A 19,514-nucleotide genomic window follows, 5' to 3' on the forward strand; every position below is an offset into this window, starting at 1 on the left:
CACCACCTTTATTCTTTGCTGACGCCTTCCTCACGTGTGCGCCAAGCGCGCGTGAAGCTTCGCAGAAAAACGGTTCCTGGCAAACAGGCATCAAAACCAGCCGTTCAGTGGGATTCCGGGGTAGGCTCTGGATCACTGTCAATCTGCACTGGACAGATGGAAGGAATATGCATTACTACTCTTATTTTTGGTTTTAAATTTTTACACACACACACACACACACACACACACACACACACACACACACACACACACACACACAATGACCTGCATTACCGTGGAGTGTCATGTTTGGGTGGGAGAATGGGCTTATTGTAAATCGTTGAGAATTGTGGGTAAAATGGAATTGTGTTCAACCGCTGTAGGGACTCACGGGGAATATAATGGGTTGACTGTGTTGGCCACTGAAAACCAGAGTAAAGTGTGAGGGGCACTAAGCAGGCTGGGAAAACTGGCTTGGGGTGCAGGTCCTTGAGAAAAAAGGGACTTTGGACCAAGAACGCTATTTCCTTGTGTTTGTGCCTATATATCTTTCTGTGTGCCGGAGCTCGGGTTTGTAACAAACGCTATCTGTGCGTCCTTCTTCACCCCATCCAAACTGAAAGTTTTATACATACTGAGTTATATACATACATACATACATACATACATCTATATTTAAATATCTGGCACTGTAAGTAACAGTGAACAAAACAGTCGGCTGAATACTAATTAATGATATTATTTATTAATAAGAGAGGGTGCGGTGGCGCAGCGGGTTTGACCAGGTCCTCCTCTCTGGCGGGTCTGGGATTCAAGTCCTGCTTGGGTTGTCTTGCGACGGACTGGCGTCCCGTCCTGGGTGTGTCCCCTCCCCCTCCAGTCTTGCGCCCTCTGTTGCCGGGTTAGGCTCCGGTTCACCGTGACCCTGCTCGGGACAAGCGGTTTCAGCAAGTGTGTGTGTGTGTGTGTGTGTTTTTATTAATAACTAACAATAATACTCCTGCAGCTTGTCCATGCAACCAGGACACTATAACTAACAAAACAGGATAGGCTGATGGATGCCCGTATACGCATGCAACCAGCATCCTTTTGGAACTTTTTGGAAATGCTTTCTAGCTTTTTATGAATGAAGACTCAATACTGTAAAGTTTTTTTTTTTTTTTAATTATATGTCTTATGTCCCTTTAAAAGGGAATAAATTATCCATCAGATTTAGGGGTGCCATTCAATTACACCCTGCAAATTTCCTATGTGCCAGAATGTTCTTTTTCTTCCACTTGTGTTTGCTTTAGTAATTTTACCTGTATCCCCCACACACACACACACACACACACACACACACACACACACACACACAGTCTGAAACTGCTTGTCCCGAACACAGTCCTGACAAACCGGACCCTAACCCCGCAACACAGAGCGCAAGGCTGGAGGGGAAAGGGGCACACCCAGGACGAGATGCCAGTCAATCGCAAGGCACTCCAAGCAGGACTTGAACCTCAGACCCGCCAGAGAGTAGGACCCGGTCAATCCCGTTGCGCCACCACACCTCCTTACCTTTACCAGTTCAGGTTAAATAACTTGGTCAAGAGTACTACAGTAGGAGAGTGAACCCAGGACCCACTGACTGCAAAGTGACAACACTTGCAAGACACTGCCTGCTGTCTCTAAAAAAACCTTCTTACATTTACCTGACACTTTACTCCAAGCGACGTACCCCGTTACTCTACCTGCGGGTATTTACCGATTTTAGAGTGGCGTAATTTTACTGAAGCAGTCTTAAGATAAGCACTTTGCTCAAGGGTACTAGAGACAGATGAGACTCGAACCTACAACCTTCGGGTCCAAAGACAGCAGCTCTAACCACTACACTACCAGCTGTCCCCATTAATAAATTCTTAATTTCTTGATGAATTCTACCATGACAACAGTTAAAGGATCCACTCCACCTTCACTCAAAGGCACGCTGGGTTCGGCGCCCTCTCGGCCACCTATTCAGCACATCGGCGCGGTTTCTTGTCCCCTCAGAGAAGGAGGAGGAGGAGGGCGCGCTCACGGCCGCGCGGCTCAGCTGCCGTTCCTGCGTGGTCCACCCGGCAGACGGCCCACACACGCTAACCGTGTGGGAGACTGAAACTGCTCTCGACAACAGCCCTACGCTCGCCTGTGGCGCTGCCCGATAACGGGAAAAGGACTTCAAGGACGACTCCTGTCATTTCAGTTTAAAGCAGAAACAAGTTAAATAAAACAGACTTAAAGCAGTAATTCTAAAAAACGCTTTTTTATTACATTTACCATAATGTCATTTTGTAGCACTGAAATGAGTTTTCTGGGTTTGCAAAAAATATGCTGATGATGCCGCTCAGTTTATTATTATTTGCGCATTCTTATGGAAGATTTAAGCATATAGTCAACTTTTTCTTACATACACGTTCATTCATTTTTCTGACACTTTTCTCCAAAGCAACTTGGTGTTGCGCATCTTACGCCGATTTACCCATTTACGTCGCAGGGTAACTTTCACTACATCACTTGAGGGTAAGCGCCTTGATCAAGGGTACTGCAGTAAGGGGTGGAATCTGAACCCCAGGTCCTTCAAGAGCAAAGCAGCAGCCTTAACCACAACACCACATGCTGGACCATACAATCTTTAGGAAGAATTCTTTTGGGAACGACAGAACATTTACGCCAGACATCATGTTGCACATCTTTCATTTTGCCCGATTAAGTGCTTTGATCAACAATATATGTAGGGGGGGGAAAAAAAAAAAAAAAAAAAAGGGTTAAATGCACAGCATTTCCAAAAGAAGCGACAATGACGGCAGGTTCCTCCGCCTTGCGGGGTCAGACTGTGCAAGGTTCCCGCTGACCACGTCTCTCAGCCCTGATGGCATCCCACACTGTTAAACGCTTGATTGCAGACCCCTTTCGTCCGCAACCACTCGTGCGGCGAATTACCACACCGGTGTTAAAGAAGCACTGCCTTCAATCGCTGGGATAGCAGTACTGTTTCGGGCTAACGGCAAGTCCTCGTATCCCGTAGATACGACCAGTCCGCGTAGTCCGATTACGGTATTCACGATGCGCAAGCTGGAATTCAAATTAGGCAAGTGCTTTTATGTCAAATGTGGAAAACAAGGGTGAGGCCACGGCAGGGGGTCAAAGGACATCAACGGCAAGGTGGCCTTGTGCCTGCGGTGTGCTTTCCATCTGTAGAGCATTGAGCAGTTTCCCTCGACCCGCTACCATGCAAGGAGTCGTACCGTTTCTCAAAAGTCAATGCTCCTTCCGCTCATTTCGACTCGAAGGTCCATTGTTCCTACAGGGGACTCAGCCAAAAGACGAAGCACGCACTCGTGAGGGATATTTACCCAACGGGAACCCAACTGACAACGTGCGCACACCTCCATAGGCCGGGGTTTGTCACATGTCAGTGTCACGTTACGGTCACGCGACGGGGCCCGCAGGTGACGACACGCATCGTTTGACAAATTCTAAAAGGACACCAAAGTAGAATGAAAAGCGGGACAAAAGGATAAAGAGAGCGTGGAGCCCAGCGACCGTTTCCCCAGCTAGAGACACTTGCGAGAGCGCAAACGGCGGCCTTTGAGGAACAGCCGACGATTCTCCTCCCTGGGACCGCAGCTGTCGTACGTCACCGGACCCTCAACTGTGAATTATTAGGAAGCATTACAGAAACGTAAGCAGGTACCACGCGGCGGAACCGGAGTCCGAACAGCTATAATAAGGAGTACATGCCGAAGAGATTTGGTCACATCTTTATTCTGGTGCCACACAATTCAAAATTCACATTCCAGGAATACTGACAAAACAAAAGGAAAAGTGAAGCTTTCCCTGCAAAGTAAAACGCAAAGTTTTAAGATGCGCTCAGTTATTCAGTTCTCGGAAGGTTACGCCAGATCAACTCCTTCTCTGAAAAGCGGATTCGATTCTGCTGAAGTGGACGGTTGCGTCGTTTTTCTTCAAAGAAAACGTTCCTGTTTACGTTCAAGATTCGTTCGTTCCGGAGCCAAGTGTGTCACGGGGGATACGGCGGCCGTTTTCTGTGGGGTGGGGTGGGGTGGGCGAGGGGGTGCAGGCAACGTGACGGGATATTTATGGTGTTCATCTAGCAGAGTGTCTATGTTTGGATTTGGCTCCTATAGTCTCGCTGCAGCGAGAGCAGCTGGAAAAACACGGGCGAGATTTCGTACCACACGCACTTCACGGCTCCAAACGTGCTCCTACGAGAGACTTGTATTCGTTACCAAACGTGCAGAGGAAAACGGAAACAAAGATTACGATTAGGGGACTTAATCGTCCTGCCCCGCGTTGCTAAATGTTCGGAGGTGAGGAAAACACGTCAACCCGAAGGCCGCGGAAAGGAAGCGGGACCTCACCGGACAGAGTCCCAATAAATAGACAACCATCCACGTCACCGTTAGTCTCCTCATCGCTGTCAATCATTTTCAGGTCCCTCCAACATCATCCACTTCCAACATCATCGGAACAACTTGGAAAACCTCCTCGGTGCCGAGTTTGGTAATGAAACGTGACATTTTCATAAGATCCGGATGTTCGTCGACTTACATTTACATTTATTCATTTTGCAGATGCTTTTCTCCAAAAGTGACTTCCAGTAAACTCTATGCGGTGTTACCAGCCCATACCATGGTGACTTACACTGCTTGTTAACAGAGACCGATTTTGACTTGACGCAACCACTAATGGACGGCTGTGGGTGACACACACACACGATTCAGTATTACCAGAGTAAGAACAAGTGCTATAGTTAAGTTTAGTGTGAAGTGACCATGGTCCAACTTGCTCTTCTCCTCAACAGAAAAGGGCGAGCAAACATCACGAAGATGATGTTGTCATCCACAAAAGAAAAAGCCCCTTCTTTCATTCCACTGGGACTCGACCACAATCATCATGTCATGTGCTTTCCTGGGTGTTTTGTTCCCAACTTATGAGACCTTTTTTTTGGCACTTTGATCGAATCAGGAGCGACAGACGTGTTTCACGCGTTCCTGGGAGCGCTGGGAAAGCCAAAAGGGTAAACGCGATGCGCTCGAACTCCTCACCGCAGCACTTTGAGTTTGACAGTCAAGTTGACACTTCTCGTCACTAAATCGAAAGCACAAAGCAGCCGCGATCGCCGCACGCGACCGCGGGGGAACATCGATTATCGGGCGGCTGTCAATGCGACCGTTGCAAAAAAAGGGACGAGCGCGCGACGGCAAACCCACCGGCGCAAACGAGCAAAGCGACCGTCACACACACACACACACACACACCACGGCGGCGCTGACCGTGGGCCACCAACGTCGATCCCAAAGCGACTGTTGCACCGCTGGCCTGGCTGGGAGTCGACTTTGAAACGCTCGCTATAGACTAGTATTGCACGTAGTCGTGAGAAAGTCGGTCGTCCAGCTCACGCTGCTGCACTTGAAGTTGAGTGTGGAGAATCGATTTCCGAATACGGATTATTGGAGCCCGATCGTCGATTGCCGCGAATCGATCCAGACCAAAAGCCGATCACTAGTCTCAAGTCTGCACTTGACAAACCGACTACCACGCTCGTCGATGATCATCATGGCAAACCGATCATGATCATTACAGCTCGCTTTTATCGCTCTCAGTTGGCGCTTTTACACTCACAGTCACTGCACTGAAAAGCGATGCCACCGGACCGAGCTCAGCACCACAGGTCCGGCGGCGGTTCGTCCACTTACGTAACGTTTCAACTTCTTCTCCGGCGGAGACTTTATCAGCCAGCCAGAACAGACCACGTCCCCGCCGCTCATGGTGGCAGACCTGCGAAGGCAAACATCGCAACGCCTGCTTTAGAACAATGCTGCATTGTTGCACGAGTTATGTTTATAACAGAAAGAAGCGAAAAAAAAAACAAAAAAAAAAAAAAAAACAAAACAAAAAACAAAAACGGGTGGACACCCACCTCCTCCCGCCCAGCGGTGTTCGCTGACAGCACTTATAATAATATTCCCGAAAAAAATCAGGACTTCCAACTCGGTCAGAGCGCGCGGAGAGCTCGTGCAGGACGCCGAATGCCCGTCTGGCAGCGATCCCGCATTATTTCGGTGTGTCCGCGAAGATCGCTCCTCTCCTCTCAGGCGGAGCGAGTGCACGCAGCGAGGAACTAGGTGTGTGCGTGTGCGTGTGTCTCCAAGTACGATCTCCCACTGTTTCTCCACTTAGTTCTCCGCACACCAAGTGTTGCAGTTCACTTTATGCAGCAATGCTCTCTTTCCCGGATCTTACTCCTAGTTTCAGGACCCCTGCGGTTTCTCGCGACTGACGGTCAGGAACAGGCAACCGTAACTCCTCGTCTTTTTCCCTCAATCCAGCCTCCTTTTGGAAGAAGGTACGGGCAGGCGGGTGGCAAGACATCCCGCACAACATTCTGGGAAATGTAGTAATAGCAGCGAAGTAGCGCCGCAGACATGAGCAATGTTTGAGCTTTTGTGCGACGTTAAAAGTAATTCCACCAGCTTTGGGTCGTTCATGAGTGTTTTGGGGTTTGGTGCGACAAGGCAGGGCAGACATTGACATCCTCACGAAACTGTGGGAAAAGCACAATAAAGTGAGAGGTGTCGGCGAGAACTACAAAGGCCAGAAATCCGCGGGGGCTGTCCTCCCCAAGTAAAGCGAGAGTCCTCGAGCTCCTTGTGGGAGAAGAGGAATGACAAATAGTAGCGCTGTGTGTGTGGCGTTGCAGGAAACTTGCGCTCACGTTTAGTATTACAAACTCCGCAAACGCTTCACTTATCCGTACCCTTAAGTGTTGTATAGTTAAGAACTTCTTAAAAGTTTTTACTTTCCGTACTTGATGCGCACTTTTGCATTATCTTCAGCTGAATGTTCCGAGTCCGTAGCGTGAAAAAACATTTTTAAACGGTTAAATAATACTCAGATTTAATTGAAAATAACTTCAAATATTTTAAGAAATAATAAAACATAAAAACGCTTTTTTTGTTATGCCAATAAAGTTTTTCTGATGATCTTGTAAATTTCAGTTTCATTGCTGCCAAGTGTAATTTTATGCAGATTTCCAAAGAAGGAATGATGGTTTATGCTCTGAGTCCAGTTTTATTATAAGGATAGAGTGAAAAAAACCACCGGACCACCATCGGTACGTATAGTTACTGCATTAAAACCTTTATGCTCTATACGTATTTTAAAACACAAGTTATTAACCTGTCTTGCACTTGAAAAAACTTTCATCAGTCCCCAAAACTTAGATAGAATATGTATATTTATTTTATATATAAAATCCGGTACTGTGTATAACTGCTGGACAAGATGCATCAAAGGGGCAGTAAAGCTAACTCTGTAAGTCACCTTGAACATAGGATTTAGGATAAAAATTTTGGCCAGCAGGTGGAGTAATGGTTTCGGGCCTTCACCTTATGATCTGAAGCTCCTTGGTTCCAGTCTCCCTCCTCTTGTGTCCCTGATCAAAGTACTTGCCCTGAATTAACACAGTCAGAATACCTTTGGTATATAAATGAGCAAATAATTATAAAGTAGATTAACATTGCAAGTTCCCTTGAACAAAGGCATCTGCTGAATAAAGGTTGCTAATAATAATACCAATCTGCTCAACTTCTCTCCATGGGCCTGAAATTGCTTGATTAAATGGAGAAAGGAGCACAAAATCTTCGAGCACCAGCTCCTTTTTCTTTCCAAAGTCAAACTTAGGCAATCTGCACAGGCACAGCCTGTATTCTGAAATAATTGTATTGTACTACCATCTACTGGCTATTTTAATATTTCTACCATGAGCCTAAATATGCCAACATGTGCTTCTATAAATATTAATTTTACTTAAGTCAAAGGACTCATCTTTTCATTGGGCACAGGTGCAGAATGTTCTTACCGTAGTCTTGTAAGTAACAGTCACAAGAGTTTAATACCCACTATTGCAGCATTTAATCAGATTAGATGTGGCAACAAATAAGCAGCTGTGTTTAGCATATTTCTAAAATTAAGAAAAGATCGCTTTGCCATCTGTTAGAGCGTGGTCTTTTAAGGACAGGAGGTCAGACGGAATTGTGAAAGGTCCACTTTTATCCCTGGTATTTCTGAAACACAAGACATATTCCTCTATGTATGTCTGTATGATGAAAATCGAATTAAACATCTGCTTGAATTCCCAAAATTGTCCTCTACGGTTGTTCTGGGGCACTTTGAATGGGTATATGGAAAATAAGTGGTATAGTGGTAAGAGCTGCCGCCAAAGGACCCGGGTTTGAATCTCACCTCCTGCTGTAGTACCCTTGGTCAAGGTACTTACCCTGAACTGATGCAGTAAAAATGACCTTGTTACATAAATGAGTAATTGTTTGTTGTAAGCAGTTTAACTCTGTAAGCCAATTTGAATAAAGTAATCAAATAAATAATGTAAATGTCTACATAACCGTTACCTCTACGTAGCGGGAATTGCCATGTTAAATAAAATAACTTGTGCCAGTGAGTCTCTGGCTGGATTTTTTTCCTTTCTCTAAAATGGAACATTTTTAATTTGTCAGGATTTGTTTGTGGTTTGCCAAGGCCACTTGATTTAATTAAGTCTTTTAAAAACAGCTGGATGTTCATTTGTGGACACAGATGAAAAGCTTTATAAATGTGTATTTTCACGGTAACTTTACCAGCCAATGGCCTTCACCCTCAGAGATGAGCAGAAGATCCAGTGCTGAAACCACTGGGTATGTTTCTGGTCTAAGGCTCTTAGGAATTTAAAATATACCATCTTAATTAAGCGAGTCTTTTCTAAATTAATCCATTCACACTGTGTACACTAGTTATGGCATCGATACTTTTAATTCACCTCTTTTGGACTCACTTCCCTGAATTTCTTAGGTGCTTGATAAACGCAGAAATGTTTAATAATTTTCTGATTAGAAATTGTTCAATAATGGATTAACTTTTTTGCAGCTGCTTTTGTGATATACACTGGTTCATATGGTGGAATGCGACAAATTGACTGTACTCTAGGATCACGTGTCTGCATCCATGTCTCCCCTTCTGTTGATGTGATGCGCTCACTGTATTTTTCTCTGAGATGTGCGTCGCTTTGGAGAAAAGGATCTGCTAAATGAATAAATGTAAATATAATTGTATTTGCATCTGGAAAAAAATTGAGTTTAAAATGTATCAGTACAACAGTGGAATAAATAGCTGTACTTGTGTGTTAATGATGCTGACGATCATAAAAATGTAACGAAATTAATGTAAAAATGTGTCGATCATTAGACCATACCTGTTTGTTTATATATGTCGTACACTAAAAAGAAAGTTCCGAAATACCGCTTTTTTTTCAGAGAAAAGCTTTGATTTGCTTGACCAAGGCATTCACAAGCCCCCACTGTGGTTTTACTGGGCCATTCATGTTTGCTGTGTGTTGCCATGTGGCTGTGCGTGTCCTTGAGCTTCCCAGTTATGAAGGTGTGTGCTGTGCCATTGCCACGAACGTATTAAGAGAAGCAAGCAGACCGTGGAGTGAATTGCCGCACCTGGGTAAACGTTGGGTAAGGTTGGTGACACAGTGGCAACAAATAAGTGGATATTTGATGCATTGCAATGCAAAAGAAAACTGAACAAAGTTCTCACCATAACCTCTGGTGTGGGGAAGAAAAAAAAAAACAAGCATTATAGACTTCATTCAAAAGCATGTTATTAAGTTTTGTCATGGCTTGTCTTCTAAAGTGAATAATACATTTGATTCTGAATGCGGTCACCTTGACATTAAGAGAACTTCCTTTACTGAATTATTGAAATAACAACCTTGGGTCATGTTGGATTTATCCAAATTATGGGCGTCGCTGTCTTTAAAAAGCCTGCAGTCAAAACATGTCTTCTCTTTGCTGGCATCAGGAATGGGACGCTGCATGTTGACATGTCTCAATTAGGGTGTCCAAACAGACAAAATAAAACAGTACTTGTCCAGCTGTAATACTGCATGTGATGCTGTCAAAAAAGAGAGCCTTACTGTGTCTCTGTCCACTGTGACTCTGACCACTGTTTCATAACTGTGATGCAAAGAAGGGTGTTGAACCCTTTACCGTTACACTAAACCTCTATGGATCAACCAAACGTCACTGAGGAACTCTTGTCTTCTGAGCTTTTTTGTGGACCTACTACCTAATATGAATGAAGCTGCTGGGTGTGTAGAAGTCCATGTCCTGCCTCTAGGCTTTTCGCTCCCAACCTCAGTGAAAGACACTTAGCTGTGCAGCCCTATAACTCTGACACTCAAACATGGAGCTCAAAAAGACTTTTGGTCTACCGTAGTATATATGTATTGGATGTACATGGTGCTAATAAATCAGTAAGTTGAAGATCAGTGTATAGGAAATCTGGTCTGACAATTGCAGTTTGAGTAATAATAATAATGATGGGGGAGTGGTGGGTCTGGGGTTCGAGCCCTGCTTGGGGTGCCTTGCGATGGACTGGCATCTCATCCTGGGTGTGTCCCCTCTCCCTTTGGCCTTGCACCCTGTGTTGCTGGGCAAGGCTCTGGCTTGCCATGACCTCACTTGGAACAAGCGGTTGTTGACGATGGATGGATGGATAAAAAAAATAGTAATAGTAACAACAATATCTAACTCACTCTTGCTAACTGATTGTTCTCTTCATGGCTATGGTGGTCTGGAGCCTATCCTGGTATCACTGGGAGCAAAGCTGAATGGGTGTGCCTTGGACTGGATACCAGTCTATTGCAGGGTAGACACACACACACACACACACACACACAGAGTCAGTTACACATTACAGGCAATTTACCTATGCAAATCCCCCTGAAATGCATGACTTTGGACTGTGGGAGGAAACCGGAGCACCTGGACTAGATTGGAACATACACCGCAATAGCCCTGGCCTGAGTATTATTGTTATTATTATGATAACAGCTATTAATTTTGTTGCTTTTATTTTGTCATTATGTGTCAGTGTGGGTGGTACGGTGCAGGTTTTGCGCTTAAGCAAGTTGTGCGTCAGAAAGCGCGACGGCGGCCGTCAAAGCGAAAGTGGGTGTGTCACTGTGCGGGGGGGTGTGTGTGTGCGCGCGCGTGTGTGTGTCGGTCTGCTGGAGCCGCGGAGCTTCGTACCGCTGAAATCACAGCAGCCACAGGTGAGATGATGGACTGGCGTAGAAGGGCACACCAGGCAGGCTACACTCACTGTCCTGTACCGGTCCGGGCTGTACTAATTGGCACACGCGCTCGCGCTCTGCTTTGGAACGTCGACATAACGCGTGGACAGCAAACGCAATAATCGCGTACAGCGCGCGCATTGTTAAAGGATGAGTTCCGCACCGAGGACAGGTCTTACTTTGTCCACGGTTACGTTTTGGTTCCTCATGATGTTTCCGACGGGGGGGGGGTTAGATGCATCTGCCAGGTGACAACTCTGCTCTTCGGGAAAGTTTTAGGAAAAACACACAGTGTTATTATTATAGGTGACAGCGGGTGCTGCTGAGTTTTTTAAAAAGAGTATTTCTTAAGTGTCTTCGGGCGCAGCTTTCGTCACGTGGTTTCACTGATACCGGGCGACACTGTGGCACAGCGAGTAGCGCTGCTCTCACAGCACCACGCCAGGATGGTGCGAGAGGACGTGAGTTCGATCCGTGCTCAGTCTGTGTGGAGTTTGCATGTTGTCCCTGTATTTGCGTGGGTTTACTCCGGGTGCTCTGGTTTCCTCCCACACTCCAAAGACACGCTGTTCCCCATAGTGTGAGTGACAGAGAGTGGGAGTGTGTGTTACACTGATGTATGGATGAGTGACCCATTGTAAGTAGTGTATCTAGCAGTGTAAGTCACTGCGGTGAATAAGGTGTGCAGGCTGGTAATATTAGATAGAGTTCATTGGGAGTTGCTTCGGAGAAAAGTCAAAATGTCTGTTAAGTAAATGTTTCCACAGCGACTTGTCAACTGCTACTGTTCTCCGGTAGATCCCTTTGGGATCACTGTGTTTCATTTCCAGGAGCCCTCTTTTCTCCGTCACCCTTTCACTCGTCTGCGCAATCTGTGCGTTTTGGAGGATGGAATGGAAACAAAGGGCTACAGTTTCTTTGCTTCTTTAAAATAGCAGCTAATGAATTATTAGGGGGGAGCGGCGGCGCAGCGGATTTGGCCGGGTCCTGCTTTCCGGTAGGCCTGGGGTTCGAGTCCTGCTTGGGTGCCTTGCGACGGATTGGCGTCCTGCCCTGGGTGTGTCCCCTGCGCGCCCTGTGCCACACTCCGGCTCGCTGCAACCCCGCTTGGGACAAGTGCCTTCCACATTTTCTGAACCGCTTGTCCCATACGGAGTCGCAGGGAATCGGAACCTACCCGGCAACACAGGGCGTAAGGCTGGAGGGGGGAGGGGACACACCCAGGACGGGACGCCAGTCCGCCACAAGGCACCCCAAGCGGGACTTGAACCCCAGACCCACCGGAGAGCAGGACCCGGTTCAACCCACTGCGCCACCGCACCCCCTTGTGTGGTTACAGTTCTGTAATAATTTCAACGCATAAATAATATGAGAAAAGTGTGCCTATGGTTGACTTCCTCTGATGGTGGTATTAGAATGAATTGTTAAGTTCCACATGTACAGTGTCATACATGTAGATGGACAGACTGTAGGCTGTAGATCGGCAGCTCCCGAAAGGTCCATTTGAAGACGGTGCGCACACAGCTCAGCAGGGGGCGCTGTTGCACGTTGAACTTGGTTAGTGCGGGGCAGTGGATCACCAAGGTAGGTGGAGGTACCTTTCAGTAAGAGGGTCAGGGGCTCAGGGTGTGCAGCGCACTGTCCTTGTACTTCTTTGGCTCTCTCTGCAGTGGAGTATCATGGGGCAGCACGTAATGTCTTAGGCCTGTTGCCTTGTACTGAAAGGAGTCAGGTTTGAATCCCGACTCCTGCTGTAGTGCCCCTGATCAAGGTACTTACCCTGAACTGATACGGTAAAAATTATCCAGCTATGTAAATCACTGCAAATAGAATATTAGCCTTGCATAGTAAGCTATGTTTCTTTGAACAAAGTAATGAATAAGTAAAAGACTCACTGATGATAGTTTTTTTTTTCGTTTATTAGATTTTGCATGAGCCCAGTTCCACAAAATCGAAGGGTAAAGTAATTTGGAAAATGCAGCAAATCCCCCCGTATTGAATTCCATTTTATTTCACTTTAAATTTTATTCATACCTAAACTTATTATAATTTTAATACACATTTTTAAAATTCTGAATGTTGTTTATTCAATTTTATTCATGCTGCCCTTATTTTTATCCTAAGCTGTTGCAAAAAGCAGATACATAGGGCTGTGGTCAGAAGTTATGTGTAGAGCCTATAAAGAAGATGAAGAAGAAGAAAATATCATTTTGGATACCTAACTTATTATTACTTACTTACTTACTTACGTATAATCACTTATTCTAGAACATAATGCGCAGATTTGCCAATCAGGAAAGTTTATGACAGTTTGTGTGCCAGTAAAGAACTTAGCACCAAAGTCCAAAGTGACCCTTGACTTATTTTCATTACAGGGTTTTAATTGCTAAAAGCCAAAGGAGTTCAGACTTTTATTATGTGACCCTTAACTAAACGTGTTATACAAAGTTAATTAGCGGAGAAAGGAGCTAGAGCAATAAATGAATCTACAAATTAAAAAATAAATGAACACTAATCAACACTCTAAAGCTAATTACTGGCTTTTTGAGGAACAAATTAATTGAGAAAAGTTAGAAGAACAGATTAGCTCAAGTTTTACGGTTGTTAATGCGCTGACCCCGTTCGTGGGACTCCTTATGTGGAGGAAGAGCCGGGCGATGGCCGATAGTAAGCGCGAGCGAGAGACACGGGTTCGAGTCGTGCTCGGCTCTGCTCGTTCTCACAAGCTGCAGGGTCTTGCGGTTTTTCTTGTTCTTGCGAGCTGGACACATCCACATCCAGCAGAGCCACTGGTGTGTGTCAGCTGCTAGCTGAGAGGTGTCTTTTGAACCTGAAGCGGCACGGCCCAGGTCGCCTGCCGCAGCCACAGAGAGAGTGCCGTCGTTACTGGGACCAAAGAGAAGGCCACTCCTGGGCTCTTTGTACAGGCCCCTTCTCCAGTGCTTCAGTGAGAACTTGCACCTCTTTCATTACATTTCTTTATTTTGCAGATGTTTTTCTCCAAAGCGACTTCCAGAGAACTCTATGTAGTGTTATCACCCCACACACCTTATTCACCGTGGTGACTTACACTGCTAGATACACTACTTACACTAGCTCACTCATCCATAAATCAGTGGAACACACTGTCTCTGTCACTCGCACACTATGGGGGAACTGGAACAGCGTGTCTTTAGAGTGTGGGAGGAAACCAGAGCACCTGGAGGAAACCCACGCAGGCACAGGGAGAACATGCAAACTCCACACAGACTGAGTGAGGGTTGAACCCACGTCCTCTCGCACCGCCCAGCCACCCGTGAGACAGCAGCACTACTCGCTGTGGCACAAATTATTATATCATTAATCATTAATGTTTTGGTGATGTCAACATCTCAACTCCTTTGTCTTAGAAAACAGTGGCTCTACATTTACCCTCTACATTATACTTTTGTAAAGGTCACGTTAAATGTGTTCCTTTTCGTGACTCCTTGTACCATACTTAGGAAGCAGGTAGCATTGCAGTTAGAGCCATTTCCTTGCAACTGAAAAAACCCACACAAAGACTCAGGTTTGAGTCCCGCTCCTGCTGTAGTACCATTGATCAAGGTACTTTCCCTCAATTGATACAGTACAATTCCCCCCCCTGTGTAAGGGAGTAAATCACTGTAAGCAGCTTAATGTTAGGGTTTCAGGCCAAAACCCTCCAAAATTCACTTTGGAGGGAATGTGCCAGGTAAATGAATAAATATAATAGTAACTTTAAGTGAAATGCAAAGGTAGAAACTACCACGTTACTATGCTGGTTATCATACTTCCATAACACTTACACTTAGTTATAATAAGCAAACACCTACATTTCTTACATGTATTCATTTAGTTGATGTTTTTCTCCAAAGCCACTTAAAATGTTGCTTACATTTGTTTGTTAATTGTTACTTACAGCTCTTAGTGTTAAGTAGCTTACAACTATTTACCCATTTATACAATTGGGTAGTTTTATTGGAGAAATTTAGGGTAAGTACCTTGCTCAGGAGTTGCCATAACTCCCAATTTTCCTAAATAAACCCCCATTCGACAATGAGAAGGGGCTGATTGACATTGAGGGAGAAGGAGAACAACCAGAGACCACAGCTCTGAAGTTCAAGTGCCTACCCCACATGTACTTTTATTTTGCTCTTTTCCCCAGATTCTGTTCTGGTCCCGTATCCTTGCAAATTAGTTCTCGCAATTTGTTCACACTGAACTGCCTTTATATACAATATAGTGCATCCAGTAAAAGGCTTCGATCTGTTACATTTATTTATGTTAATTTCTGAAAAAAATGTATTTTCCAGAGTAATTTTTGGCATCAGCAGAACTTTATGCTTTTGAGTATAATTTGTATGTAACCTGCTGCTTTTAGAAGTACCAGTTGGAGTATTGTTAAAGAACACACAGTTTGAATAACATTTCCATATCCATTTATTAATGTCAGGCTATTATGTGTTTTCCCATCCACAGTTGGTTAAAATATGTTTTCGGTGGTTCCACTGAAGGGGGGGTGCGGTGGCACAGAGGGTTGGACCGCAGTCCTGCTCTCCAGTGGGTCTGGGGTTCGAGTCCTGCTTGGGGTGTCTTGCTGCAGACTGGTATCCCGTCCTGGGTGTGTCCCCTCCCCCTCCAGCCCCCCACCCTGTGCTCGGCTCCGGCTCCCTGCGACCCCGTATGGGACGAGTGGTTTTACGTGGTATGTGTGTGTGGTTCCTCTGGCTCCAATTCCCGTTCGCAGCCTATGGATAATTTAACAGCAGCTCACACACGGTTCTGAACACCGACTGTATAATTATTGGTCCGGATGCAGCTGGAATCATATTCTCTCTCAAGCGGAGATCAGAATGCTGCAGGAAGTGGTTGTTTGGCATTGACAAATGGCTAAATTGTTTCGGCGAGCCCGCAGCCGGGCCACGGGTCCCAGCGAGGGTCTTTGTTTGTCGCTCTTGTCCTGTCGAGGGCTCCTGCATTTCCGGAGCCAGTTTTGCGAAGGCCCAGAGGTATTTCTGGCGCTTTCATCAGGCTGCCTATATAATATTCATTTGGTAGCCGTGGACAGTGCTGATCAGCCCAAAGGTAGACAACAGATGACTCGTCCCCGTTACCAGCATCTCGCTGCCTTGGCAGGGAGACAAAGACGGTGCCCTTCTGAGGATCGTCAGCCAAACCGTGAAGGACAACCTCAAGCGACTTATTTTTAAGGGGTATCAGCTAATAACTTACACAACTTCTCCTTTTCGAAATGAGATGCAGCAAAACGAGTTGTAAATGTTTTAAAATGTTTACTTTGTTTCATCCAAATCGGTTTTGACTGCCGTCTTCGAAAACGCACGGTTTAGAGACCGACAAGGAATACTCGAGCGGCGTTGAAATTCCGAGCCTCCCGGTTCACCGTTTGTGCTTTCGGAAGGAGCTCAAATTACATCTACCCCCGTGGTGAGATGGAAGTCTTAAAAGAGAACAACATGAAATCAGACAATGTTCTCAATTAACGTTTTGTTTGATGTAGTTCGCGCCCGCGTTGTTCATTTAATATTCCCTTTATAACCTTATTTTCAGATACAGAGAGCACGAGACACGTATATATTTTGTAGGCTACAGAAGATTACATGATGCAGATCACAGCCTATATAGAATACTTGATAGCCATTATCCATAAGTAATACTTGAAAATATGAAATAGTAATTTTCTTGTTTCAATATATCTGTATATTTATTTAAAAAAAAAAAAAAAAACATTCAGCCGTTTGGAACAGTTGATGGATCACCTGTGGATATTTTGAAATGCAAAGGCCCCAAAAAGCACCAAATGAATGCAATTTCTTAGTGAAATAATGCATAAATTGTCAGTTTTATCATGTGAAAAGAGTTATGTTTGTGAAAGGTACCCTCTGGTCTTAATGGACTCAGAGGCATATTGCTGCGCTGATAGAGAGTCTCTTACTCGGTGTGTTACCCTGTGGTTACACCATGAGCCTTTGCTGTAGAAAATGCTGCTCTTTTCTGAGATGAACAGATGCTATTTGTTTCTGTATTTGTGCATGTGAATTGCATCTCTACATCCTATGTAGTTTTAAACCAAATTAGTCGCATATGGCTTAATCGGCCTAATTGCATTTTTGACATACGGCGGATCGGAACAATTTATTTCTGATGATTTGCAGGAGAGAATGTCCTGTATGTTTGGTGTCTCTAAGCTGTGGATACTACAAAATATTTTTATCTCACATTTTTGTTAAACAAAGCAGGGCACATAAAGTTTAAACCCCTTCAGTTATCGTATTTGTCAAATTTATGATCGGATTTGACATTTTGCGGATCATTAGTTGATCCGATTGCTCCCTCCTCTAATTCTTTTTATTTGAAATGAAGGGACTGATTGTGAAAAAGGGGGGTGCGGTAGCGAAGTGGGTTGGCCTGGGTCCTGCTCTCCGCTGGGTCTGGGGTTCGAGTCCCGCTTGGGGTGCCTTGCGATGGACTGGCGTCCCATCCTGGGTGTGTCCCCTCCCCCTCCAGCCTTACGCCCTGTGCTCCTGGGTTAGGCTCTGGCTCCCTGCAACTCCATATGGGACAAGCGGTTCAGACAATGTGTGTGTGTGTGTGATTGTGAAAGAATCGATCCAAATGTAAAACAGATTGTATTCTGAGTATGCCAGTCCTCCAGCTGCCATTTATTTCGGTAATCGTGTGTGTAGTATATGAACTGAATCAGTTTTAAAATATTGATCACTCTTGGGTCAAAGTCACAGTAAAACCCGGCAGCACTGCGCTGCACATACTAAATGTGAATTTATGATACAGTCTGCATGAAACTTATGTTTACAGTTTAGGTGCTTTAGACGTGTGGCGGTTGACTGATGCATCAGCGGTCGCTGTCACTTTCAGCCTCACTAACCCTTCTGACCTGTGAGACAGTCGAGCAAAATAGACTTAACACTGAACACGGTAAACACTGTTGGCGAGTACCTATTATGAGCGTGCTTGCATAATCAGCACTTTTGAAATACAGGCGCAATAAAAATGATTTATTTGCACAAAAATGAAGGCACTTACACCCATGCCTGTTATTATCTTTTGTCTCTTAAAAGCTTCCGGACGCGCTCGGGTGACGTGTCATTAGCGGTATTGGAAAACGGGGCCTTTCTGTGCTTTTCTGTTCGTAGGATTTATTGAGATGTTTTTGTTCAGCAGCTGTCTGACAACAAACCCGGGCTGTTCTGGGATATGTTGACTTTTTGGAGTTTCCACGAGCAGACCTTAAACATAGTTTTTTTTTTCTTTTTTTTTTTTTTTCCCCCTACTCCGCAAATTTTGCCTACCTTTAGAATATTTGTGGATGACTGCAAGCCCCGGCATCTCCTGCAGAGCTTTCCTCCGATATGTTCATCACATCTGTTGGTTCCTTCCTCATGACGGCCATCCGTTATGAACCTGCACGCCCTGCTGGTTATCTACAATATGACTCTTCATATCCCTGATCTCATAGAAACTCAGTTCCTGATTCACAGCTTCTGAGACTCAGAAGTATGTGTAGTTTCAGGAAGGATTTCCTGGAAAAAAGTCAGATACGAGATATAAAAAAAGATATGTGGATTCTTCGAAAACTGGAGCTTTGCCAGTCGTGTTATCAATAATGCAATGTCCCGTGCTTCATGTGTCGAGAGGGTGGATGCTCTCCTCCGTTCCCAATCCACCGCTAAAGAAACCGCCACCCTGCCAACGCTCAAATGGAAAAGATGAGATCCAGCAGCAGCTACTGTTTTTAAAGGTCTTCCGTTGATATCCTGCAGATGTGACAAAAATATTCAAAATATTTTAAGAGAAGCAAAATTCATCAGTCAGGAACCTGACTGGGATGCGGTAAATGTATTATTATCTTAAAGTAAGTTAAAGGTGCCACAGCGGTCTGTCGAGACTTACCGCGCGTCACCGTGCACGTCAGCGGGAGTTAATGCCATCCTTTTCAAAAACATAACCGCTTTTACACCGGAGAACCCGGGAAGCACTTAGTCGATTGTTTTGTGGAACAACTCAATGCTTCCTGGACAGAAAATACGGTAGCAGATGCACTACGTAGGACACATCTATGGGTATTGTCTGTTGTTGCCGTGGAGCCCAAGTCCAAACAACCAAACTTTAGACTTGGAGGTCGAGACTTTAACAAAATTAATGATATTTTTAAAGCGCTTTTCAAAACGATTTTTCTTTATCAAAGCAGTACCTTTTTTGCCCTCATGTGTGTTTGACAGCACTCAGTAACATGGCTGATTATGGCCTTTCATCCAAAATTTCCACTGGTATTTTCTTTACTGAAGTCTTATGTTCTCCGTACCTTGTCATCCCTGCC

At 45.0% G+C, this 19,514-nt stretch overlaps 1 protein-coding gene across 3 annotated transcripts in view; it reads right to left on the minus strand.

Annotated features, from left to right (window-relative positions):
• The window catches only part of LOC108936670 (GRB2-associated-binding protein 1-like), a 31,701-nt gene extending 25,322 nt beyond the window's left edge, over positions 1–6,379 (minus strand). For all 3 annotated transcript variants that reach the window (XM_029250277.1, XM_029250278.1, XM_029250276.1), the window contains exons 1-2: positions 5,945–6,379; positions 5,721–5,802 (exon numbers count right to left, since the gene is read on the minus strand). In XM_029250277.1, coding sequence (XP_029106110.1) covers positions 5,721–5,792 — 72 coding nt within the window. In that variant the 5' untranslated portion in view covers positions 5,793–5,802; positions 5,945–6,379. The remainder of the gene's footprint in view (positions 1–5,720; positions 5,803–5,944) is intronic.
• Between the last annotated feature and the right edge of the window lie 13,135 nt (positions 6,380–19,514).

The sequence above is a fragment of the Scleropages formosus genome, chromosome 3 (genome assembly GCF_900964775.1).
Source record: "Scleropages formosus chromosome 3, fSclFor1.1, whole genome shotgun sequence".
NCBI classification, from domain to species: domain Eukaryota; kingdom Metazoa; phylum Chordata; class Actinopteri; order Osteoglossiformes; family Osteoglossidae; genus Scleropages; species Scleropages formosus.